General features: G+C 45.9%; 1 protein-coding gene across 1 annotated transcript in view; it reads left to right on the top strand.

The window, feature by feature from the left end:
• Nucleotides 1–26,320, top strand: part of jus (EB domain-containing julius seizure protein) — a 203,676-nt gene that overhangs the window by 148,920 nt on the left and 28,436 nt on the right. The window contains exons 3-4 of the mRNA XM_050178591.2: nt 24,086–24,226; nt 25,842–25,980. Of these exons, the coding sequence (XP_050034548.1) occupies nt 24,086–24,226; nt 25,842–25,980 (280 nt within the window). The remainder of the gene's footprint in view (nt 1–24,085; nt 24,227–25,841; nt 25,981–26,320) is intronic.

The raw sequence follows: 26,320 nt of genomic DNA, 5'->3' as shown, positions 1-26,320 counted from the left end.
TTCCCAGTTTCATTGAAACTTTTTTTATACATCACGTTATTCTATAAATGCCAAAATGTCTTTAAAATTGCGTCGCGTACAATAGAGAAACGGTCAAACAGAAGGAAACAATGAAAAGAAGAGAGTCATTAGTCGTCAGTATAAGTTTCCTTATTACAAAATTCTAGCCGATTTCGAAATTCTCATTCGAGCAACACGTTGCGAGAAACAAAGAAAATAAATACGTTTGCATCTCAAATTCAGAGAGACACAAGACGGAAATTATGTTATGGCGCAAGAATATCAAAATAATAATGAAAAAAAAGAAGATCAGCACACTCAGATAATCGCACGTGAGCATTCCCTTTCGAAGAACATCCACGCGAACCGCAGCAGCCAGCGACCATTAATTCTCATCGTCGTAAGAAAAACACGAACGAGGCCGCTGTGCGGAAGCGCACGGAAGAAAAGATATCGCGAGAACTCGCAGAGATGGCAACAAAGCAAAACAGAAAAGAAGTAGAAAAAAAAAGCTAAAGCACGACAAACAAGGTGCGGGGCTTAATTTCCGGCAGGTTGTTTAGCCGCGCCGTCTTGCTCTGAAGTTTCTTGACGAAACACGCGCACTCGCCCATGGGGCGGGGCTTCGCGCTGGGAGCGTCGGGGCAACCGCAGCAGCGCACGCTCGAGTCACAACGAGAGAAACAACAAACAACCTCGTCGACGTGTATACGGTCTCGAGTTATGAGTCAGGTGTGCTGCGGGACTCGTAAAGCTCTTCCCCGAATCGCGATAAAAAGAAAAAAAAAAAGAAAGAACGAGGGGAAAAATGGAATCTTTCCCGGTGCTGGTATTTGCAACGAGAGCTCGTGGGTCGCGATGCTGCCTCGGGGCAACCCGGCGTGTAAGCCTTCTGCTACTGTACACTTTCGCGGCGTCTTTTTTTATGCTGCTGCTGCTGCAGCAGCAGCTGATTCGACTGCCGCAGTAGCTTCCGCGACCGAAGCTCATAAACGGAAGGCTTTTAGGAAAGCGCCGTACGCGACCCTCCAGCAGTTATAGCCACGCGAGCTGCTACCCGCAGCTGCTGTTGCTGCTGCCGCGTCAAGTCTTCTCTGTAGCTGGGACAGAGGATACAGGTTTATCGTCTGTGTGGTAACCGGCGGTTGCGACGCAACGTATTTAATGCGTGCTCGCGAATAGGCGACGCGGGGTGCTTTCTCAAGCAAAGTCGTAACTCACCTGCGCGTTAATCTTGCGGCTCACAGGCTGGTTTTGAGCACTTTTAGGACAATGCGAGTGGCTGTTAATGAAAAACAAAGCCGCAATGCTTTTGTGGTATCGTGCCTCTATACAAATGAAGTTGCCACCTCCTAAAATAACATCTGCATATGCATGCAATTTAGATTGTGTCTCAGGGATCGTCTTTAATGTTGAACGCAGAAGTTCTCTTTAAAGTGCACGAGAACCTTTGTCAACCGGTGTTATTTAGTTACAATGCGATGCCTCGTGCGATGCTATACCGAATGGTCGATCCACCAAGAATGCTGCTCCGTACTTTGTGAGCTAAGATCTGTGCGCCCGTAGGTAGCCCTCTAGACAGTTCGTTACTGTTTACTGGCTTTGTAGCGTTAAGAATGAGGCGCCAGTTTTGTTAGCGTTTCTCTCTCTTCTCATCGTCGACCTTCCGCAGAGCATGAAAGGGGTAATTAGGCAGAGGGGTATCGTCTATGAGAGAGTGTTCGCAGACGCGTTCTCATGACTCTGACAGTGGCGGGTCGCATTGTATTTCAATAGCGCATGACGTGCTTGTAAGCAACCACCGTGTTTACTTAGTGGCTCATTAACTTGTATTTTTTTTTGTCTGTATTTTTTCTCTCTCTCCGCAGCCTGGGCATGCAGACTGAAATAAGTTAGTTCATACTACGTGTACGTGTTCGACCAATGCGATCAACTTAAGAAATTTCATGTTGCAGAATTGTTCTAGTAAAAATTTATTATTTTTGCTGACGCGGTGGTCTCCAAATTTCTGCTCGTGGCTGTGCCACCAGCATAAACTGGGTCTCGGTGAGAGAAAATATGCTTATTGTAACACGTGCCCCACTTAATCACAAGGAGGAACTGCGTGCATTTGTTCCATAGCGGGTCATTATAAGCATCGCGTCACTCAAGTGTAGCTTTGAGGGCCTGAATTAGGCCACTCTTGCCAATGCAGGCGAAGCTGAAAACGCAACAACTCACCATAATCGTTTTCGACATGTTCGCGTTTGAATTTATATAGATATTACATACAGCAGGAGTAAGAAATAAAAAAAAAATTACAGTCACTTAAGTACCCTTCCGTGTTTTGAATGCGAGCGCCTTGTGACTTTTCTAATTAATTAGTTATGTCCATGATACGTGACGTCATACATTGTCACGTCTCCTTCACAACTCTACATTAATCCACCTTGATCCACTGTATTACACTTTGATCTACGTTAGTCCATGTTAATCGACTTTAATCCACTCTTTTACACCTTAATCGACGTTAGCCCACCTTAATCCACCTTGGTCCAATTTGTACAAATCGTAATCCTTTTTAAGCCGCTTTCATTCACCTTCATTCACTTTACCTCACTCTAATTCACTTTAATTCTCGAAAATTCCCCATAATTACGAACGAACGAACGAGGCCTTTATTTCCATAAACGTACAATTTATGGGGGATTTAAGGAAAAAGTTGCTCGCAGCAACTTGACGGGCCTTAAACCCGGTCTGAGGGCAGCAGCAGAAGGCACAGGCACTGATATAGAACCGACAAAACAAATACTTACTACTAATTAACCTTGTTATACCATTTACTATCTTCTCTATTACAAGTCACGACATACAAGATGGTGTTGACATCGTTGATGATGATGATTTTAGGTACCATAGCTTGATCACGCTGAATTTTCTGCCTCTTGGGAAATATAACGCTTTAGCATTAATAACAACATCTATTACACTTATAAGATCAAACGTCTCTAACATCGCCAGAATTCATCGCTATCGCAATACGTGCAAGACTTCATTTATACTTTCGGTTTGCTTCGGTGACCACCCGAGCTCATACTCATCATATTCCGTGTACATGTACGCGTTCTATACCCGCCCATTCATTTTTTTTTTTTTTGCTTCTATTTTTCAGAAGCCGAAGTAGAGTCTTGTTCAGAACAGGTTGCGTCCGTATTGAGTGCCGCTCTGCGCAAGCATGCCTCGGCTACATTAAGCGGCGCCGATCGTGCGCCTTGCCTAATCAGCGCCACAATGTGGCAACGCCCTACGAGTCACGTCCATCCCGCTCGGACAGACGCGCGGTCAGGAGGAATAGAAGAGAAATAGAAGAAGAAAAGAAAAAGGCGAACAAAAAAGTTGCGCCACGCTTTGAGCGTAACAGACAGACTGCAGCACACGACACAACCATGGAAAAGAAGGAAAAAAGAGAGAGAGGGAGAGAGAGAGTTAAGGATACAGACGGTGATCTGCGAGTCGCGTCAGAGAAACGCAAAATGATATATTAGGTCAATGGCACAGAAAGGCTGGAAGGAAAGTTTGGGCATAGCAAAAGAAACACAAAGAAGAAGAGCTTACAATAAGCAGAGTCAAAAGAAAAGAAAATTAGAAAGAATAAAGTCTATGCGGACCAGCGGAGGTGAACACGTCGAGCTCGAAGCTGGCTCACCGACGCGCGAATTTCTCGGTAAGAGGCACGGCCAACGCTTATTTGATTGAGAGAGCCGAGATTTCGTAGCATCGCTTTGTTGAGCGCTGGGGTTCACGGCTCCGTTCACTTGAACGCGGGCACGGCGATGTTTTTTTTTTTTTACTTTCTTTTCTATTCGTTTCCATCGCTACTTTCGTTCATTCCCCTCTTCTTGCAACCGACTGTTGGCGATGGGGCTTGTTTGACGTTCGATTTTATCAAGCATACTGGCTGCACATGCTTCTGTTGCGACAGGGAGGTCTGTGGTTCGCTAGATCGTTACCAGTCTTAGTGGACGGTGGTTGCAGCTAAGTTGAAACTTCGGCGCCGTATAGAATGTCTGAGCACGGAGTTATGCTATTCCTGAGTAAGCACGTGCGTCGGCTTTCCTTAGCTACTGGAATGTCTTTGTTTTCTTTTCTCTTTTTTCCTGCCCTCCCTGCACTTGGCCGAAGGACCTTCCCATTAGAGCCCTTAGTCTCTTAATAAATATTAAGGGAGACGTAATTGTTCTAAATTGCGGAGAAAAGACCGTGCACACAGCTAATGGAAGGGCATCCCAGAATAGCAGCTCGGACTATTTTGATGTCTTTTCAGTTTACGGTACTCGGTGCAGCACTATTAAAGCAGAGTGCCCTTGATCTTGTGGTTCACAGAAAAAGTAAAATAAGGATACTTCCCTGAAGACATCCTATAGTGTTCCTAATGCACAAGTTGTGCAGTCGTACAAGCATTTGTGCTCGAACTTTACCCGGGGTACTCGACAAGCACTTCCGCAGCAATTGAGGATAACGGCGAAAAGAAACGAACACGATTCACCTAAGAGCTAAATTTGCCGGGAAGGTCTGGGAAAGCGTCACGTGGCGCCAACGTTAGCGCTTAGCACTTAGGCCTCCTATATAATGGGTTTCACCTTCATTTCCTATTCGTCGTCGGCTTTCCGAAACAAACTTTCCGTATTTCATTTCCCTTTTTTTGCACTCCCAGGAGTGAAGGGAATAAAAAGCCGCAGAATGTACCGCTGGTCTCGACCATTCCATGTGTTGTACTTTCTGGCACAAGCGTTCACTTCTTCTCGGTCGAGGCGTATAAGCCACCAGAATTTATGCTCTCGATAAGCCCTCGAAAGCCCATCGGTCATCGACAGAAGGTATACGGGCGTGGCGATATATTTTCTATTTCGCAGAAGCCTCGATTGCCATTACTAACCGGGAGCCTTTCGGTTGCCTCGCTTTTTATTACTATAAAGACCGCCCTTTCTTTGTTCGGACTCATTTCCTGACATTACGCCACCATCTATGTATATACGCTCGAAAGCCCGAACTAACGCGCGCACATTGGGGCATGAGTGCAGACAAGCATACGTAGCGACAGACAGCTAAACACACAAGCATACGCGGACCTAGAATAAAAGAGCTAGAATGAAGAAGAATCGGAAAAGCGGCAGACAGTAATAAAGGAAAGATAGATAGAGATAAAAAAGAGGATATAGTTCGGTCATTTATTTCAAAGGCACGCGCTGGGGCCCTTTGGCTTGATGATGAACGACTCGATGAAAGGGGCAGCCACGCCGTCCTGAACGCGAATCCACTCGTTCGTTCGCGCCGCCATCATCCGCGGTTTATGAGAATCAGGCGTGCTCTCCACGTGCTTGGTGCCCCGCCTTGCATAACTGGTCCTCGCTTATTGTGCCGAACTGAATTGGGAGAAATAGCGCGCTCCACTCTCCGGCTGCCCTGCGGGTGCGCTTGCCTTCTTTTGCGAGAACGAAAAGCCGTGAACAGACAGGAAACCCGGTGTGGAGAGCTGTCGTGCGGTGAAGGCCCGTTTGCTTTTGGGGCGGTAGCGCGCGTGTGTTTATATTTCTTTCGTTCCGGAACGCATTACTTTGCGTCAGCGGCGGACACTCCCGGAGATTAATACTTATTGCGGCACCTAATGAAGGAGTAATCAGCGCCCACATCTTCCCGCCGAGAACAGTACAGCGTTCCGGACCGAGACCACCTGGAGCAGGCAGCTTAAACGGCGAAAACGCCTTATTTGGAACTTCTGATAGCGTATATAAAGCATGGAAACGATTTAATTGCCCGTTGAAAGGCAAAAGAAAAGTTTATAAAGCTGAGTCTTGTGGGTCGATTTGTTGCTTTGATTTGTTGCTTTTCGTTACTTCATTCTTCTGCGTCCTTGTTTGCTACACCCGACAGATGAACACGTTTGGGAAGGCACTGCAGTTTCTATAGGCTTAAACTCGCATATGGGCCTTTCTTAAACGTCTTTGCGGGCGCCCTGAAAGCTCATACCGCGAGCTCAACGCTCAAAGCGCGGAGAGGTTCACTACAGCGGGCTCAAGAGTGAAGTGTGCGACGCACGTCACGATAGGAAGGCTGTTACGAAATACAGCTGCGACAGACCCCGCGTTCCAGCGTGCTGTCCGAGTCCCCCGGATATACGCGGACGCACTGTGGCGCAGCAGATGCGGTGCTTGGAAAACAGGCACGCAACCTTACATGCCAGCACCGTACACGAGAGGCTAACGCAAATTGCAGCCTGCACCCGACGAGGGAATGCGAGCGAATACTTAAGCGCTACAAACAGCTCAAAAAAAAAACAACAACAACAACAAAATAGGTGCACGCAGGTCGGCAGGGATCTGCGTTTATTCTGAGGAATATGAAATAAAGGTTGTTTTCATAATTGAATGACGTAAATAACACTTCTGCCGTACCACAATCTCTCTCCTTCTCTCTTTCTCTAGCTGTGCTTTGTTTTCAGTCACGTTTCCTAAAAGAGAAAGGATCCTTTTTTTTCTGGCCATTCATTAGTTATTCTTGTTTGCTCGGTTTTTCTGGAACTTTATTCGCCGACAGGCAACAAAACCACCTCTCTCCAGTAGTATGTATACGGCAGACGTTTATCATTGTTTTTAAAAAAGTAGGCTAACAAGATGCTAGCAGCTTCGCTTAACGAAGTGAACAAAAACATGTTTTCTCCGAAATTTCAACTAAAACAAAATATGAGCGGGCGCGAAATCTTCTTTTTTTATTATTTGTTGTAACTCCATACCACTCCCAGTTAAGAAACGTTAAGTCACTTCATCCTTTGTTGCTGGCAGTAACACTTGTCTTTAATGATCCGATCTCGTATGTGTCACATCCTGTATTCGATTGAAATGAAACGCATTTAAATTCCTACTTTGTCACAAATAAGCATTCTTCGGGGTTATCAACACTGGGCTTACGTGCAGACTTGATGTGGACGCTGGGCCCAGAAGAGCTCTTAGACGGGACAAGGCAGCTCGAGAGCACACAAACCGAGCGGCCACAAGCACCGACCCTGAGGAAACCATACCAGACAACCCAAGCTACTCAGACATTTTGAATTACTATAAAGGGGTCCGATTCAAATACCCTCCACCCCACAACAGCCTAAATCAGCATGAAGCAACCTCTTGGAGGAGGCTGCAAACAGGAACATATCCAAACCTAAACACACTAAGCAAGATGTTTCCCACCCAGTATAGAGACATTTGCCCCTGGTGCGGCGCCAAGCCCACCTTATATCACATTACATGGGAATGCGTTCAGAATCAACAATTCCTTCAAATAAAAGACCCGAGTGCGGAGCAGTGGGAGAGGGTGCTCGCCAGCAGCGACCCGAAAGTCCAGCATGGACTAGTAAGGCACGCTCGCCGAGTAGCCACCCTCAGTGGTGCCCTGGAATAGGGGCGTCGACCCTGCGCAGATGGGGAAGAAGACCGTGAAGACGGCCGACCGCATCTGCCACCGCTAATTTCTAACCAATTAGAGCAAATAAAGTTTTTCCTCCTGCTCTTAGACGGGCTTACGGATTCGCGAAAAAGACGAACGTCCAATATAACGCGCTTTTCCTACGTTACTGCCGTGGTGGAACGGTATAAGGCGCTGATATCGAACTCTTGAAGGTTTGCTTTCAAATGCTCGAGTTTCACATTGTGTACATTAACAGCGGATACGCCGCCAGCCAACGCAGACGGAAGCTTCTCAAGTGTTCGCGGAAAACGCGCGCAGTACTGAAACGCTTTCCTTCCGTAGCCGCAGAGGCTACTGGCGGCGGCCTGTGAAACCGCGGTCAATGAAGGTACGGGTCAAGTTTTATGTCGTCGCGGCGGCTATACCGTGGCCACAATTGTTTCATCATCTGTGCATCTCGCACCAATAGCCCTTCGCATGGTAAAAAGCTTTAAACACACTCCGCCTGGATAGAAGATTCTTCACTTTCAGATTTTTTTTCCGTATTCGTTTCTTCTCCCGCACCCTTGCTTCATAAAACTGAGTCACTGAAGCGTTGACTAGAAAGTTATTCAAGTTTCTCATTCATTCACTAGGACACGTATGCGGCTCAAAGAGAAGTTTGCTGCCTTTTCGAAATTCCAGAAAAGTCGACCCCTGTTTTGCGACTACGTGTACCCTCACGCAGACTGCTCGGCTTCTACTCGCCATTTCTCGCTTCTCACTCTTAAATTGCGCGTTAAGCTGGTTCTTTTCCTCCGCGTCGTTTTTGTTTTCATTCCATCGAAATCCACCGAGATGTAAAGGAACTTCACCTTCACGCTCGCGCAGTCGGCTTCGACAGGGCGCGAACGGTTCTGGAGAAACGAGTATCGATTATGCCTGCAGCAAGAAAGTCCCCCCGTAGCTCTGCTCACCGCTGTAGTGCGTTCACGCGAATCTTATGCGCGGTCCACGGGCCCGTGGCTCGTGGTCGTTGCTGCAGCCATCGCCATGCGCTCGCGGCGGTGCCCAGGGCCCCGCAGCTTTTGCGTCCTCGCTTACCCGCATACAAATGAGTGTCACGCGCACTTCTTCGCTGGAGCGTAGTCTGGCTCGCGCTTGGATGCCCGCTCGCGCGCCGAGATGCGATGTACTCTTTCTGTTTGTTTGTTTGTTTGTTTTTCCTCCGCCAGCTATTTCGCGTTGGTCACTGCTTGCTTCGTTCGTATAGGCCCGCATTGATGCGGCTCACGCACCGCTTCCTCCGAGGCGAAAACTAACCGCTCAAAAACCCTCTCCCTGCTTGGCTCGGCTCGCCTAAACGTACTCGCGAGTTTCTTGTGGTCCGTCTGGCGGCTTCTTCGCCTTCCGGTGCCCGCGTATGCGATGCCTCCGTCGACGTTTTCTCATTCTCATTCGTGCTTTTTCCTATTGTTTTCCTTTCCCTTCATGACCTAGTCTTGGCCCTTGATCCTAAAAGGATAGGCTTCAGATCGAAGAAAGCTTAAATAAAAGTTCCGCTCGAGGTTCGTAGAGAGGAATATTTAAGCGCTGGTAAAGAAAAAAAAAAGAGGGAGGGGTGGCGTTCTTAGATTTTCTTTTTGTTTTATTGCAAGAAAAGTGTGAAGCCGGACATGAACAGTTGTTAGCTGCGTCGCCATAACGAGTAATGTATACACAGGGCCTGCATTTACAAATGAGCACTTGCGCAAGTAATCTTCCTAAGAGCAGGTGACAAGCAATCATGACGTTCGACGTATTATTAGCGAACGCGACTGGCCAATAGCAAACAACACTTGCGGACGAAAATGTTTGTTGATTCGGCCCTAGTCCTGAAAACTCATGCCTCGACAAAGGGAGTGAAAGTTCTGACAAGTGGTACTATACTCTGCATTGCCGCGTGATATTTTGCTTGTTGGTTTAATTAGGCTAGTCCAATCAGTTTATTCTTATTATTACATCGTAGGTTAGTTACAGCCTGTTTGCATGACCTCTTTGGCCACACCTGGCCCTTGCGCCAATAAAAACCACACATTCATTCATTCAATTACAGCCTATAAAATATACAGAGGAGGGTCCCAAGGTACAAGATTGCAACGGCATCCTCGGTGAAGATTACGTATAAATAATACAAGAATTGGCAGCAGTCCGAACAATATAAAGTAAGAAATAACAGTAAGCATAAGGGAAGAAAGCATAAACACGCATGATAGCAAAAACTAAGAAACTGAGAAATAAATACTGTATATAAGAACACCAATCTAGTACAACTAAACAAGCAGGAAGATCAAAAATTTAACAAATAGTCTTTTAATGAATTCTTGCGTGAAATGAAAGGAGCATTGGTTTTTAGGGAGATTGGTAAATAATTTACTATGGGGGTGTTTACCACTCATTATCACTCAATGTTTATTCATATCAGGTGATCGCCACGGGTTGATGACAGGGGTTCCAGCTGCCGAGTAAGGGACGGGAATCGGACGTGAAGGTGGCGGCGGCACATGGAAGCTTCCGGTGGTCCGATAGGCTTCAGGAGCCGTAGGAGCGTATGGCCGGGCAACAGGGTTAGCGTAAGTTAGCGGTCCAGCAACTGGCTGCGGAGGGAAGGCAGGTGGCAGTGGCTCGGCGACTTGCATTTGAATTACGTGACGAAGCGAAGCAGCTAACGGTGTCGACAGCTCGAGTGCGCTAGTCGCCAGAGAGAGTAAGCGTGCGACTTCCTGGTAGTGTTAGGATTGGGGGCTCAAACCCATCGCTCGTAATCAGTTGTCAAGATTGGAGTCGGGCATGAATTACAAGGTAGCTGGCCCATGCCGTCATCCAACTTATTCACGCTGAGGACGTTGATGAAGGGAAGGACTGCTTCTCATTGAGAACGGGGAATATGGGTTTATTTACAGTATCTACATGCAGTTCATCAGTCTAGCATGACTGCGAGAGAAAAGTGCATCAGTCTAACATGACTGCTTGAGAAAGTGCTGAGCAGCCGCACAAACGGTTTATAAACACTCGGTCCCCCCTCGATCCCAAGGTGAGGGAAACGTTCGTCCAGGCATCGTAAACAAGCCGCCTCTCTGCGGCACGGCTTACACACACACACTTCCGCACAGGTTCACGTTCCGGAGCCGACGTCAGACGGACTTCGTAGAACTCGGGGCTTACTTCAGGAAAGGCGCCTTTTATTCCCCGAGCTGACCCCCGCAGCGCGCCGCCAGGTGCCCGTTGTCTTGCCTGTTGAAGGGCGCGTGGGAAGGAGCCTCGAACTACGTTCCCTCGGGGACTCCCTCGTTCACAGCAGACCAGGTTGGCGGTGGCGGGTTCAAGCACAAAGCCTGCTTCGTCGCATTCATCTTGCCTCCAGCGATGGAGAGTCGAGTACGCGCGTATTGTTCTTCACACACAGTTGACTTAGTGACGCCGTGGCTAGAGGTTTGCGGTGGCGTTCCAGGAAAGTTGAGGCCGCTGTTGCAACTGGCTGGCAAAACTTGCACTACAGCTGGGCCGTTCTTAACAGTAGATGAACTGCTTTATCTGCGGCCTTAAACCAAAATATCGGCACCGTTGCGGCTAAACTCCAAGGGAGATAGAGCCGCGGTGTCCTGCTGAGCAGCACAACGCGTTGAGGCCCACTGCTTGCACAGCTCGTCGTACTGCTGACAGAGCTGTATGGCCTCGGCAGTCATCCGGGTACTCTTATCGACGAGCATCTGGATGGCATGGTCATCGATGCCTTTTATGATTTGTTTGATCTTGTCAGCTTCGTTATCGACGAGATGACGCGCTTTCAGAGCAAGAGCACGTCTTCAATTTAACTTGTGAAGTTTCCTTGCGTTGAGCTCGACTACGCAAGCGCAAGCCGGCGAATGGCGGGTCGGCCAAAGATCTCTGTCAGAGTTGTCGTGAAAGCCGACCAGGTGGCAAGATCGGATTCATGATTGCGGAACCATAGGTTTGCCACGTCCGCCAAGTAAAAGATCACATTAGTGAGCTTGGCGCGGTCGCCCCGCTTAATATAGGCGCTTACACGGTCATATTTGGCGAGCCAGTTTTCCACGTCGTGCTCATCTGTTCTGATAAATATAGCAGGATCGTGCTGCCGGATGACGTCAGGGCAGACGATGGCCGTGGGTACGGGAGCAGCAGCATGGGACGATCCCAGATCGTCCATTTCAATAGCTGGTGGTAGCGTCCAACCGCGGAGTTCCAGGATGTCGAAGAGCAACTCATCGCCTCCACCGAATACAATGGAGGCGTTGGCCTAGCAGTACTTGTAGCTTTGGAGCGGTAGGCGGAAACAAGTCTTGTCTTGTCTTGTGTCCCAGACAGTGGCGCGTACCCACTATGGAGGATTGGCCAAGAAACAAGTCAGTCGATGCGGTGGCGAAGCGGGCAAGCAAGCGCTTCTCGTCGTTTTCTTCTTTCACGAGCACCATGCCCACTGCCTTCATTACAGATTCCATAATATTATCGCACAGAAGGATGAAGGTGATTTACCGTAGTTGGCAGAAAGCTTAGGTAGCAAAATATTATTGTCAGTAACAAACCTGGTACAGTTGGTATTTACTAAGGGCTCAGAATCAATTAAATTGACTCTGAGCTTTTAGTAAGTATGGTTGTCCCATAGCAAACAACAACAAAATATGAACACGTATCCCTTGTATATGCTACCTTTATAACCATGGCTCCATCTGTGAAACCTCCACCTGTAAGTTTTCGGGCCTAAAGGGCAAACCTTATCGCCACTGTCAATTCTGTGATATTTAACGCGCTAGTGCTAAGGGCCCAGAAAATCTGGTGTCGCAGAATATCTGGTGTCGGCGTCCGCCGTTGGCGGCGTTGCCCGTCAAAAAAAAAAAAATAATAATCCCGAACCACAAACACGCAGGCCTTTCGCGTGGCGCCGAGGTGTTACTGAACTAATTGACTTTCTCAAAGTAAAGAGTGTCAGAAAATTCGTAAAGTCCGACTAAGACACAAGCCACAGACATGATAGCATGGGATTGTAAGTTGAACATACGAGAAAATAATTTGAATACACGAGAAAACATAATTTTCTGAAGCGGAAACTCCATCACAAAGGTCTTTTTTCTTGCCTACGGGCTATGAGCCACTGCTCTACCCTGCACTGGCGCCGGGATCAGCCTACCATTGTTTTCTATCGGGCTCCGTATCATATAGAGTATCCGGCGCCCGTGTCAGCATCTATGGGGCCCAATAACGCTGTCGCGTTTCACTTTTGAAGGCGAAGCTTAAGCGTCCTCCAAGTTTTTCATTGCTTATGCTGAAAATCTGCAAAATGAAAGTAGTTTTCTTGGAAAGCTATACATTATTAGCGCTCAGAGAAAGCGGACAGAGGAGCACAAAAAAAATGTAAAAGAAAATAAGCCTCGCCTGCTTCCCCTCGCTGTGGAGAGCAAAAAAAGCAAGTCATATATAGGCACAGTCAATGTCGAGGTTGAACGCAAAAGTGCACATATGAGCAAAAGTTGCCAGCGCTCGGGAGCCGTGAATGTGTAAAAATTCTTCATTGATTTGCTTCGCGACATCAAATGGGAAGATTATTGCCCTCAAGAACGCATTTAGTTGGACGTTAGACGAGTAACATTATTGATACAAATGAGGAGTAGCGGGTTAACGTTAAATTAACGTTAAGTTCTGCGTTAGGTTAAGGAAAACACTTATGGTGACATTGAACACGATTCATTTAGTATATGGAGGCAAAGTATTATCGAGAAGCCATATCCTTGAATGACACCAAGGGTTTCGGGGTGGCAGAGATTCGATGCAAGACGATCCCAGAGTAGGTCGGTCGTCAGCGTCACATACCGCTGTAAATGTGGAAAATGTGACGTAGTTACTGCGTCAAAATTACCGTATGACTGTGCGCATGATATAAGATCTATAAGCGAGCCAAGATACGTGTCATCACACCTAAGGCAACGATTTAGACAAACGGAAACTTAGCACAAGTTTTCCCCTCACACATTGACAGACGAACGGAGTAAACTAGACAAACAATTGCCGCTGAATTTTCAGAGAGGGCCACCAGTGACCTTAAGTTTGTATTAAGTGTCACTGCCCAGTCAAGAACGTTGGTGCTACCAGTATTACCCACGTAACAGAACGACAATGCGTGGAATTGCGAGATTATGGTTTACTGGATGGATGGTAGTTTACTGGAACTGGATGGTAGACATACCGAGAGAGATGCGAGAAAAACTAAAAATCTGTGTGTGTGTGTTTTAAACACACACACACACACATGATACAAAAAACATGTACAGGCACTACTGAAAACCGCCCCAGTGACTCCATAACTATAGAATTAGGGGGCCGAATTCTAATAAATATTCTTTTTCTCTCTATTCTGCTACGCGGCAGGTAGCAGGGTCAACTTTAAGGAGCCGAGGTCTCATTCTGACGACCTTAAGCAGCGACACTTCGCATACTAAGATTTGCGGAAAAATAATGCGGAGCCACCCGCGATGTTGTCTTTCACAGCGCGGTGAGGATATTAAACGTCAAAAGTGCCGGCCTATTCGGGCAACCAAAGGAGAAGGAAAAGCAACATAACGCATAAGCTCCGAGGCACTTCCATGACGCAACCGAATGCCATCACGCTATATGCCACAGAAGTTGTCAGTTGTCGCGCTTGGCTGCTGAACGCGCGACGCCCCTGGTGTACGGGCAGTCATGCGCAATTATACGGCGCAGTGTTTATGTTATCTTTTCGCCCTATGTGCAGTCAACCTATCGCGCTCGGCCGCGTGAGAAAACGTAGTATTGCAGCTTTTGTCGCAACCGTGTGTGTGTGGTGGTCCATTTGCATGCAAAAACATTACGGCGCACGGAAACACATACAGTGCAGAATGGCGTTGTTGCAAGGCCTGTTTAAGTAGGATAATTTTTACCACGACTCTTCGTTAAGGTGTGCACTTCTGAACAAATACAAAGCAGTTGATTATTATTATTATTACTATTATTATTATTATTATTATTATTATTATTATTATTATTATTATTATTATTATTATTAGCAGACATAACAGGTTTTTTAATGTTCTGTTGAAATGTGTGGACAAAGACAAGGCACCGCCATTGAAAGGTTGCCCAGGAATACCTATATTCTGTACGTCGCCAAATGCACAAAATCAGGTAAAAGTGAATTTGTTGTCAGTCTAGGCATTGCGTTTGCGCCCCTTCTAGCTCTTCGTTACCTAACTTTAGTTTTTCTGCACATACAGAGCGCGGAAATGAAGCCATTATGAATTTTACGTGGGTCGACTGCGTCTGTCTACAGCGGAAGCAAGTTTTCTTTTTTCTTTATTTAATTTATTCTCAAGCCAGTGGCACGTCGTCTTCTCCCAGGTTGCGACGCTTTTCATTTCCGACTGGGAATGACATCTCAGAGTGCCGTCTTCGAGAGACAGTACTGTAGTAGCCGTGCAACTTCCTGCGAATTTCACTTTCCGCTTTAATGTGTAAACGGTTTGCAGGGAACATATTTTATGCACGTGTTGAGAATATTCTTGGTGGATACACTTGCCGTCAGAAATTCCAGAGACACGAGCGTTCTAAGCTTTCTTTTCTTTTTTCTTTTTTTTACTAACAGTTATGCTGCACATATCCAGCCTCATTTGAAATTTTTACTGAAACGTAGACAGGCGCAAATATTTGATGATGGCAACACGTTCTTGATGATGATTGATACATCGCGATGGATATATTCTGGTAATGCGAGCTAACGTTATCTGTCCATCTGCCAAAAGGTTTCAGTCACGCAAAATAAAAATGGTTAAGAGATCACACAGCTCTGACTTAAGATGCCTCAGGAGTCATGAGATATTTAAGCATAACGGCAATGCTCTCTCCGAGCTTCCTAGATTTCATAGCGAGGTAGGCATATACCGGCTGCGATAACATTACCGACTTAAATGTCGTCTTTAGGACTAGACCGTGCGACAAGTTTCTGCGACGAGTTTCTGCGACGAGCCAAACATACGGAAATAAATAACCTTGCCACCTAGGATAGTCTCCTTTAATTATGTTCTGAAACATATTTCGTTAAGGCTGTATCTCGCCGCAGTAGCTTACTCGCTCCGGTATCTCGCTGCTGAACACCACCAAATCACGGGTTCAATTCGCGGCCATGGATGCCGAATTTTCTTTGGGAGCGCATTGCAAAGAAAGAAAAAAGTGACCGTGTGCCGAGATTTTAATGCACGTTAAAACATACGATGCGGTTAATATTAATGCACAAACTCGCAGGCTCGAACTATATACAGCCTGTCTCCTGGGCGTTGTGTTCTTCTGCGCTGTAAAACCAAGCCAATCAAAGGCTCTATCAGTCAGTCAACCTCAGATTGATTGATTGATTGATTGATTGATTGATTGATTGATTGATTGATTGATTGATTGATTGATTGATTGATTGATTGATTGATTGATTGATTGATTGATTGATTGATCGATCGATCGATTCTGTTGACTTCAGCTTTTTGTAGGGTACACAAAGACAACCCTAACACGTGCATACCCAGACACTGATAGTCAAGCTACGCCATACTTAATTTGCCTTTCGGCTGCTGTGCTCGGACAAATAGTATACATATAGCAAGGCGTCGAACCGAACCGGAACTTAACCGAAAGCCGGAGCTGAAGCGTGATTTTCAGCTGAACCAGAACCGAATCGAACCGATACTGTTTCGGCCAACTTGGAACCGAAAGCGAACCGGGCCTTATTGCAGGAACGATTCCGAACCAACTCGACCACAGGTCCAGCCCAGAGTCGTTGTTGCTGAAATTCTACGAAAGCGGACGACGCCCTTTACGTCAATTCGGGACAACACGTGGCGTGTTGCCTCGGGAGTATTCAGGTGGCTCGCCGCAGTGGTCTCGATGGCTCGCTGAACTGTACGGATGGTTGGCTCAACTGTACACTTTGCGCGTCGTCGGAGCGCACTGTCTCGGTAGACCACCGCTCACGCTTCGTCGTCGTGGAGGATATACTGCTCGTGCAGGGCATCTAACGGGTTCGGGAAAGGCTATGAACTGCTGGCGCAGAAATTATTGTTTTCTGCCCGTTTAGAGGGGTTATACGGAACGCTCGCAAAATTTTCCCACTGCCCTGAGAGAAGTAGGAGTGGCACCAATCTTATATTTAGAGGAGCCATATGTTATGGATAGCCATTACACAAAGTTTGAACTGTGTAAGTTCCTTACAGCCTTCACAGTAAATTACTTATACAGGGGTGCCAGAGCTTTACAGGTGTGTTTTATGAAACGCGTAGGAAGTTTGGCCAATGTTCCGAAACAATATGACGTGCCTCAACGTTACCACTTCGTGGGAACAGGAGGCATCCAATTTGGTTGATATGTGGGCAAAGCTTAAAAAGCGTCAGTTGATTACGGGTTTTGTAAATTTTTTATTGAAAGTGCTCGAAAGTAGTTAAACGGAGTGTTTCCCTGTCTCCAGTGAGAAGTGGAATGGACACCAAGTTCATATTAAGTTGAACTAGGATCCGTGTTAGCGAGGACGTGTGGGGAAAGTTTAATGCCTCTAGCATAAAAATACATGTTGTAAATAATTACTGAACTCCCGCTTTCTACTTTTGATGTATTATACGAGATTCACAGTACACTTTTCCGATGGCCTCGGTGTACTAAACGAGCTACGTTGTTGACATTTGGTGAGAATAAGGGGCATGGCACAGGTGATGTATAGGTGAAGTTCATATTGCGTGGCTTAATTACGGCCTTTGCACTACACTGCGCATAGAAGCGCTCCGGAGTATTATGAGCGCGTTTTATGACCGGCGCAAGTATAGCCCACTGTCCATTGAAAAGTACAACAGCCAGTAAGCTAACCCTTGTAAGAATGTGGGGAATATTACATTTTTACGTTATTAACTTTGCCTATGGGTATGCAAAGTTATGTGTGGTGCAAATATTGCAGTTTTTATAAATAATTTTTTTAGCAAGGGATCGAAAGGGTTAAACGGCCATTAAACGCTGTAGAACTGGACATGACACCAGGTTAACAATTGGGGCAAAAAGATGCCGTGTTCGGGGGGATGTGAGCGGAACGTTTAACGTTCGTTGTTTAAATATGAGTTTTGTATATAGTTACTCAACTCATTATTTCTGTTTCTTTATTTCATTTTCATGAGTTATACAAGGTGCCGAGCAGATTTCGCCAATGTCCTTGGCGAGGCAGCTTGTTTATAATTGGCGAAAATAACGGAAGGAGTGTAGGTGATGTGTTGACAAAGAGTGTTAGGTTTAATTACGCCCGTTGTAGTAAATTACGCATGGAAGTGCTCTAGAACATTATAAGTGCGCTTTAAGAATCGGTGCAATGTGATTTTTCCTATTTATCAGCATCAAGAACTTGAAGTGATTTTTACAGAACATTTTCTTTTATTATTTGCATTCTTGCAATAGCCACGCATGATAGGTACAATATTGTACATTTGTCGAACGCTCTCACTCGGTTACTTATTTGACTCCTCTAAATATTTTAAGCTATAAATTTGTGGATTCAGGATGCATTTGTAAAGTTGTGTTAGTTGCGAGTGCTCACTTTTCTGAAACACTATTACGTGTTGTCTAACAACCAGGCACCTACTTTCATTTTTTTACAAACATTAACACGTAATGCATGGTCAGTTAGCGTTAGACGAGATGTATTCATTTTTTACAGGAAAACGTGGACAAAGAGTGCGAGCAACTGCAGCGAAGTACTGACACAACATTCGGGACTTGCTTGTTTGTCTTTGTTAGATAGCTACCGGCCACGTAACTAAACTATGGTACCAAAATTCTGCCAAATATGGTGCAAATGGCGTAATAATGGTGGAACTGAACAAAAGAAAGGAAGGTAAGAATGGGAAAGTCACGCTTAAAGTCAGATGTAATGAGTGGGTTTCCTTTCTCTCTGGTGAGTGTTTATATATGTTTATATGAATATTGATAATTGAAATATTAAAATTAATATTTTGATTAATCTCCCTATTATTATTATATTATTATTATTATTATTATTATTATTATTATTATTATTATTATTATTATTATTATTATTATTATTATTATTATTATTATTATTTGCCTTGAATACATATATGCACTTGACAGGAAAGGTAAAGCGAGGAGCAGGCTGGCAACAACTGCCCCCAGAAGGGGCACAACGCCTGCCTATACTCTTTAATAAGGAGGAGGAGGCAGAAACATAAGAATGGGGGATAGGAAAAAGGGGAGGCAAGAAAGAGAAAGTTGACAAATCTAAAAAAGGAAATAAAGCAGTACACATAAAGTACAGGTCCCGCACAGTAGGGGACGCTAGTAAGGATGTTAGAATAGAAGAAATAGTGTCTGAGGTATGAGACAGTTGTTGCTCAGCGGGTTTACGGGCCAGCCATCCCAGCGGGCGAGCGGAGACGGCAGCGGGGCGCCGCACGAATGGAAGAACTTTAGCTCAGCGATCCCTCGCTCTGTCGAGCGAAATAAATTATCAAGGGACTTTAGAGCGGAGTAAAGCCCCTTCAACTTTTGAGCGGAGCTCCTTGCTGCTCCACCTGTAGAACAAGGTTGGACTTACTGTGAAAAGATCAGCACGCTCGCTTCAGGTTCTCGTTTGCAGTCGTCCACCTCAAATCGTCGACAAACGGCCCCGTTGCTGAAACCTCTCGCAGAGCACAGAGGTCCTCTTCAGTGATGAAACACATCCGAGGCTTTTTCTACTGCAGACGAGCCAGCGCCCCGTTTGGTGACGACACGCCGCCGTTCGTGCGGGTGGTCGCCATGTTTGTTTCGCAAGAACGATGGTACGCTGCGCGCGGTCCGCCGGTGAGACGAGACCCGCGAGCGAGTGGCCCGTTCCGTAGCCCACTCCGTACCGCACTTGCATTTGAGGTACGCACTACGCATGTGCGTACCGCACATGCGTAGTGGCGACTCGGCTGGCTCGCTGGACTCACTAGCCCGTACGCCGAGCCATACCTCCCTATTGTCATTTGAAAGCATAAATGAGGTACAAACGCGAAACTTAGTTGCTTCTAGAAAAATAGGGACAGCGCGATCAGCCTGGATCTCGTCGAGACGCACAACCAGTGGGGTACCAACATTTGTCGAGGGTCTTACACAGCAGGTCAAGGTACTGATGTCCCTCACTAGCCATGTGCGTTGTGCAGTGAAAACGGGACTCTCCAAAATCAGGCGCCGAAGTGTCTCGCAGCAACCACAAGACGAACACGATGCAATAGCCACACGTGCTTGTCGGTATGAACGTTCGCACACGTTCAGGCAGCCAACCCTTAGCTTGAGTAGTGCTGCTCTAGCGCCTTGAAGCAGGCCCAGATCGCGAACACAGGGGTTGGTTGTTTTTTACATTCCTCTAGTGACTTCAGGTTCATCGACAACACGTCCTTGATATAAATTCTATGTTTTCTTTTTTGTGTGGGCGATGCAGTATTTTTAAGGGACACACACAACAGAAGGCATCACATAATGACGGAAGCGAGAAAGAACATTTATAGGGCGAAACGCTTGACGACACTATTTCTGTCACGAGCCGGCAATCCATCGAGGGATTCAATGTCATCTTCAATAATGCAGAAGAGAAACACCTACATGCAACACAACATTCCACGTGACTTGACACCGAGCGATACTCAATCGACGCGCTCGAGCATGGGAAGGGCCAGCATGCTTTACTCTAGTGCTTGAACTTTGCTGATTCCCAAGGAAGCATATAGAGCCCACAGAGAGAGGCCCACTACAACCGTAAGGCTACCGACTAGTGACCATCGAGCTGCGCGTGACTAGAGTGCGCACACGAGGCTAACAGATCGAGAGCATCGTGGAATGTGGATCAGCGCGGGCCTTCTGAGAAAACTAAGTAAGAAACAAAACAAATAGAAGCGAAGGCTCAAACGAAGGTGGGCTTGCCGAGTTTGCGCTTCTGCGGAGACTCTCTCGCACGCCTTTCGTCTTCCCACTGCTGGCGTGTACCGCTTATCTAACGTCAGTATAGAGGCGAGGTCTCCCACCAGCATAATTGCGCACGTACGCAAAGTCGTTTCCTTTAGCACAAGGCAGGAGCACGGCCGGCAGTCTTGCGCTAATCGAATAATGCTACTCAAATGAGGAACGATTACGGGGCTCCACGTGCGTGGAATTAACTGTTTCTCAGTGGATCCTGCAGTAAACCCTCGTGGCGCAGCAGCTTCCTTCTATTTCCTTTTTCTTTCTTCCTGGTTTTTTTCATGATGGCTGTTCCGCTATATCAAAGCATAAGTTTCACACAAAATGCAAGAGCGCGCAATAACGAACAGACGACGCAAGCTGCAGCTGAGTCGGCTACTCTTCTTCCCCTGGTGCTGATACAAGCACTCTAGTTCCAACGCAAGTGATACACGTGATTGTTGGCCAAGTGCGAAAGCGCAATGCTTGGTTGCCAGAATGGTTAATCCTGTGGCAAGTAAAGAAAATGAGAGCTTGTATCATTCTGTTCTCGCCTTTATATGCATGCCAAACACCAGAAAAATCCGTATGCTGTTGTTCCCGATGTCTTCGTTTATTTAACAGAAGATAAGGAATGCATTACAGACCTTTAGGAATGCATCGAATAAGAGGGGGCCAAGGTTTAATCAACGCAATATAAGCTTCATTAACAAGAAAAGGCATCAGCGTAACAAAAACTCTATTCGTACAACGCAGTAGCACGCGATGTCAAAAGCCAATACGAAAATTCAATTGAAATGAAAACTGAAACAGGAAAAAATACACGCAGAATGATAACCTTTAAATGTTACATGAACATCTCTGCCTTACAGGGTAACCACACAAACGCGAGGACAGACATGTCAATTGATGAATCACTGCAATTGGAGGTTATACACAGCTCGCCGGCTGCCGTTTATAACATGTAGTTTAAACTTATCAGCACATTACGAGATTTTATCACATTACCTTCCTCAATTTATTCCTAAGAAAGGAGATTTAGTTGTGTAATTCGACGCTTCACCTTAGCATTCATCTACGGTGCGATTTTACCTTTCTCAAGATTCCCGTTGCGATGACTGAAATTCAGTTAGTAGTTCCTTTTGACAACTGCAGCATTATTAGTTCCTTAAGGCTATCTCTGTTGAAATCTCAAGTGCTGGTCGTCTAAAACTACTGATGTGTGCGGTAAATAATTTTCATCCTGGTTCAATACTAGCGTCCCAAGATAGAACGAGTTTTGCACACCACATGCTGAAAACTAATACATATTGTCAAGAACGAAGTAATTACTTACAATAATGTTAACTCTCACAAGATACTACCGTTTCATCTGCCATGACAAGGACAACGTAGCCACACAGCCTTCACGTGATCTCTGTATTGCCAATAGCCAATGATCTATAGCACGTAGCGATGTTATGCAGCAGATTTGATGTATTCATATTTATTAAAACTAACTTTGATAATCTATAAACGTCGTAGCCAGTATATTCTGTTTTGATTTTGGTGATTTGTATGGCATAAAATTAATTATTAATCAATTTTAAAACGGAAATTAGAAATCCTCGATCTCAGCAGCATGGCTACCGACCTACGGCCTTCAGAAGTCTGTCTGCTACCGATCACAACGCCTATACAAAAAGCAAGTGGTGAATAAACACAATTCTTGGTGCTTGTTGCCGGCACATGTACCTAAATTTCTCTCAGTGAAAACGATATCCGTCTTACTTTGATTCGTAAGACAACTTTTTTTACGGTGGTGAAGCAAATATAATCGGGTGCCCGACCGTGCCAGACGCAGCACAGGCGTAGTGTCGCCTAATAATGGGTCCTCGTGACACCGCCGCAATGCATGCTAACGAACATAAATTAAGATATTTAATTTTCACAGGTCGAGAATTTAGCAAGAAAAACAAAAACGAGTTGCGACGCCATCAACCGGGAAACTAAGTGTGGAAACATTAAGCTTGATAGAACGTCTTTATTGTTAGTCAGCAGAAGCATTCTTTTTAGTAAACCAAGTTGGGAATGCTGTGAGCTGCCAGAAGCACTCGCGCACATGTTTTTCATTTGCCCTACGTACACGGTAGAATGAAATAAACTGGTTTGTTCCACTGCACACGTCAATGGCAGACTGCTATGATGACGACTTCCTTTTCTGTCCTTGGCGTGACAGAAACGCTATAGCCGCGATTATTAAGACAATTCTAGTCTTTTTATTTTCCTCTGGGCTAGACACATGGCTTTAGTCTTCCGCAATGGGGTGTACCTTTATATACGCATTGTGTTCTCTTCATCACGCGTCGTTCTTTTCTTTCACTGTTCCTAACAGTAACATGCCAGGGCAAGCTATTACTCTGGCTGGTGTCTTCGCATTTCTCTAAATAAATACCTGTCTGTTTTTCTCGTAAGCACTGTTAAACAATTTCTCATTAGTACGCGCACATCGCTTGATGTTCTAACTTCAGTAATAATATCGAGTAGTAATAATTCTTATACCACGCTTACTAAAGGAAGTATGCTGAAAGCGATAATTTCACTATAACGTTCACTACTTCACGTGATCACATTTTCTGTTAATTTCTGAACCTAACCCGGCTCTACTTTCGCCGCAGTTGATGAAAGCGCTTGGTCGTGGGCACAACCTATTTGGCCGTTCCCAAGAGCGTCGTTCTGCCGAACCAATCCGGAAGTGCCAGAGGTCACCACGGCCACGTCAAGCTTGTACGAAAACAAAAAATAAGCTCGTCAGCGCCGTGTCTGTCGGCATCCTCCCTAAACGTTCACTTACCGCTCACTAATGATCTGACAGTTAGACCTTACCGCCTTCCTCGTCTCCTTCTTTCTCTCTCTTACGCTTGTCGGTGCGCGTTTCGTCTAGTACGTGAAAAAGCAAGGCAGAGAGAACCAGGCTCGTGAGTAATGGGGTTGGGCGACGTCAGCGCAACGTTATCGGTATCCTCCGAGAAGGCCCAGCGCGAGAGCGCGGAGGGCAGAGAACAGTAATAGTCGAGCGTAGGTACAAGCGTCGGAAGCACTACGCGATTTGCGAAATGCATGAGATACATGCAGAAGCCGGCTTTAATGACGGCGCGACTTTCCAACACAGGTAAATAGATTGGCGGTGGTCGTTTATCGATCAGTTTTTTAAAACGGCATGTACGCTGTTAAATGCGGTGCGGAATCTTACGTTGCTGTCGTTGGACGATGGATTTTTCTCGAGTTGAATTACGGTAGCGTTTCGAACTGCGTCAATTACTCGAAATTTCAGTTGCTGTTTCTGAGCGCGCAGTGACCAACCTTAAGCAGACTTCAAATTAATTAGACTTGCATGGTTAACTTTCCCAACTGATATAAGGGCATCTTGTGACAGCGTGATATAGATTGCTCAGAATTCACAAGGTAATACCTTATGACATATCGTGAAGTACATTGTGAATGTGAAGCTTGCAACCAAATTTGCATAGTTCTCATTTTGTAATAACTGTTCGTCGTTGGCTTGTCATCGCTAACTAATGTCTTCTTTCACAATTTGTTCCATTTGTTATTGCGTGCTCTAGCATATACGAACTGCCCAGCGAGTACGGTCCCTGACTATTTTCATTTTCTTTCTCTCCGATCTCAGTTCGCATGCTGGGACAACCCTGCCGGCGCAACGAGCAGTGCCTAAAAATTGACAAGAACTCTGAGTGTGACGACGGCTTCTGCAAGTGCAAAGATGGCTTCTTTCTATTCAATGACATCAACGGCACATACTGTTTACCAGGTATGTTCTCATTATTGCTCGCGCCGTCTGCATTTACATGCCCTTGAAATGCTGTGCATGCTCTGGTGTGGTATGTGTAGCGTTCGATGATCGCTTGCCTCTGCAGCACGATCTCTTCAGAGACCGTGATTGACCTCCGTGCATTTCGTGTCTGATTTATGAGAGTTGCCATACGTGCTCAACTTTATTCTAACATGAAAGCTTTTTCTACGTGCAAAGCCCTAGACTGTGACTTTAGAATTATTTCACATTCTTGTCCACCACTTTCTGCTCTCATTTAAGTGCAATCTTTTTGTTTTATTACTTCAAACCAAACTACATAACTGACATGGATCTCAAATGGTCAAAGGCAAATACAAGTTCTTTCGCTCACTACTCTCTATCTTTCTCTCGTGCGGAGACTGTGAGCACTCTTCCACCCGTTCGGTGCTGCTGAAGATAATAGGCCTTGGCTTGAAGCCGTTCATACTATGAATTTTCTTTGTAAAATATCATTTTTACAATGCTCTCGGGTTCAGTGGCACAGCAGGCCTTACAACCATTCTTTTTTTTTTTTTTTGTTCGCGAACAAAGTAATCCATGAATATTACTTATTGCCTTAACATAAATATTTCTCGACAAGCATCCTTATTCTTTGACCTCAGCCCCGAATTTCGGCAGTTTGTTATAAGCCACGTTGCATTCTACAAAAGCTTTAACTCACAGACAAGGTCACAAAGCGTCAAAAAACTTTACGCTTCGTTGTTTTGCTTCACACATACACGTTGTCATGTAAATATTGCTAGTTAGAATAGAATACCGCATGGTAGTCGCCACAGCAAAAGCCACCTGGAGACTACGCCTACTAACGCTTTAAATGGAAGACATTGTCTCCGCCCCCATGACATGAACTCCGGGTAACCTCTGGGCCCACGGCCTCTTGTGTTTTTGCACTACCAGCTGTTTCAAGAAAAGCAACCGGAGCTGATTGGCGCAGCGATTTCAACTATGTGATGCCGCTCAGATTGTAGTGCACCGATGCACTAGCGATGCTGTAGGCGATGTTGCGACATAGTTGGCTCGTGAGTGAAGCGCCGCCACATTGATTTCTGCCGAGAGGCTCCTTCCGAACTACTAACCTGCCTTGAGCAGAGAAAGAGAGAAAGAAAGGAAGCAACCAGAGGTCAAACAGGGAGGTCAAACAGACGAGCGTCCCGCTTGCTACACTACACTGGGGGTAGGGATAAGGTGGAATAGAAATAGAAAGAGAGGGAGAGGAAAAGAAGTGCGGAAGGAGGACTGCATGCTCACAGTAGGACACATGGCGGTATAGAATCGGTCATTGAAGTCGGTGTTCCTCAAAAATTGCAGAACAGCGCAACATAACAGGACGTGAGAAATGGACAGACTAATCTGCCTTTACGTGCATTTCCGGAAGACGAAGCGCACCGTTATTTAATACAGACTAGCACAGTCATCCCACTGCAAGTCGTTAGTACACTGAGAAGTTGCATGGCCCGGACCGACTGAAGAAGGTTTCGCTGCGCCTTTGTTTTGGCTGTGTATGTGTGGCCCATAACATGTTGACAAACTTGCTGTTTCGCCCTTGCCTTCCTGCTTGCATGATTGCCTACAGACGTGGAGGTACAGACTATGCATCCTTACGGCTTGATGCCCAAGGACAACAGCCTGTCAGAGGAAAACATGGTGCCCATTATCGTCTGCCTGGCCATCATGTTCGTTGGCATGTGCGTTGCCCTGCAGTTGTTCAGCAGGTACGTGAATATCTTGATGCGTGGATACCCTGGTAATGCGTCTTCGCCAAGGACAGATACATTCGCCATTAAAGGTCGCTAACACGACTAACAGCCATAGCGGTGACACTGCAACCCGCAGAGCTGCATCTCATGAACCGTCCAAGATCGGGCATGTTCACCGTTGGCACTCTTTAATCTTAGCGTAGCCCAGCACGCACGACATAAGTTATTGATCGCGTTTTCTAACCACGACAACATTACATGACTAATGTGATGCTTTGTGTCACTTAAGTACTGCGATAGATCTAATCACGAACCTCTCTACAAGGAGTCGCTTAAGCCGACCATGCTTCCGGTG

This window comes from Dermacentor andersoni, chromosome 5, assembly GCF_023375885.2.
Source record: "Dermacentor andersoni chromosome 5, qqDerAnde1_hic_scaffold, whole genome shotgun sequence".
In the NCBI taxonomy this organism is placed as follows: domain Eukaryota; kingdom Metazoa; phylum Arthropoda; class Arachnida; order Ixodida; family Ixodidae; genus Dermacentor; species Dermacentor andersoni.
This window is presented reverse-complemented; position numbering and strand designations above follow the sequence as displayed.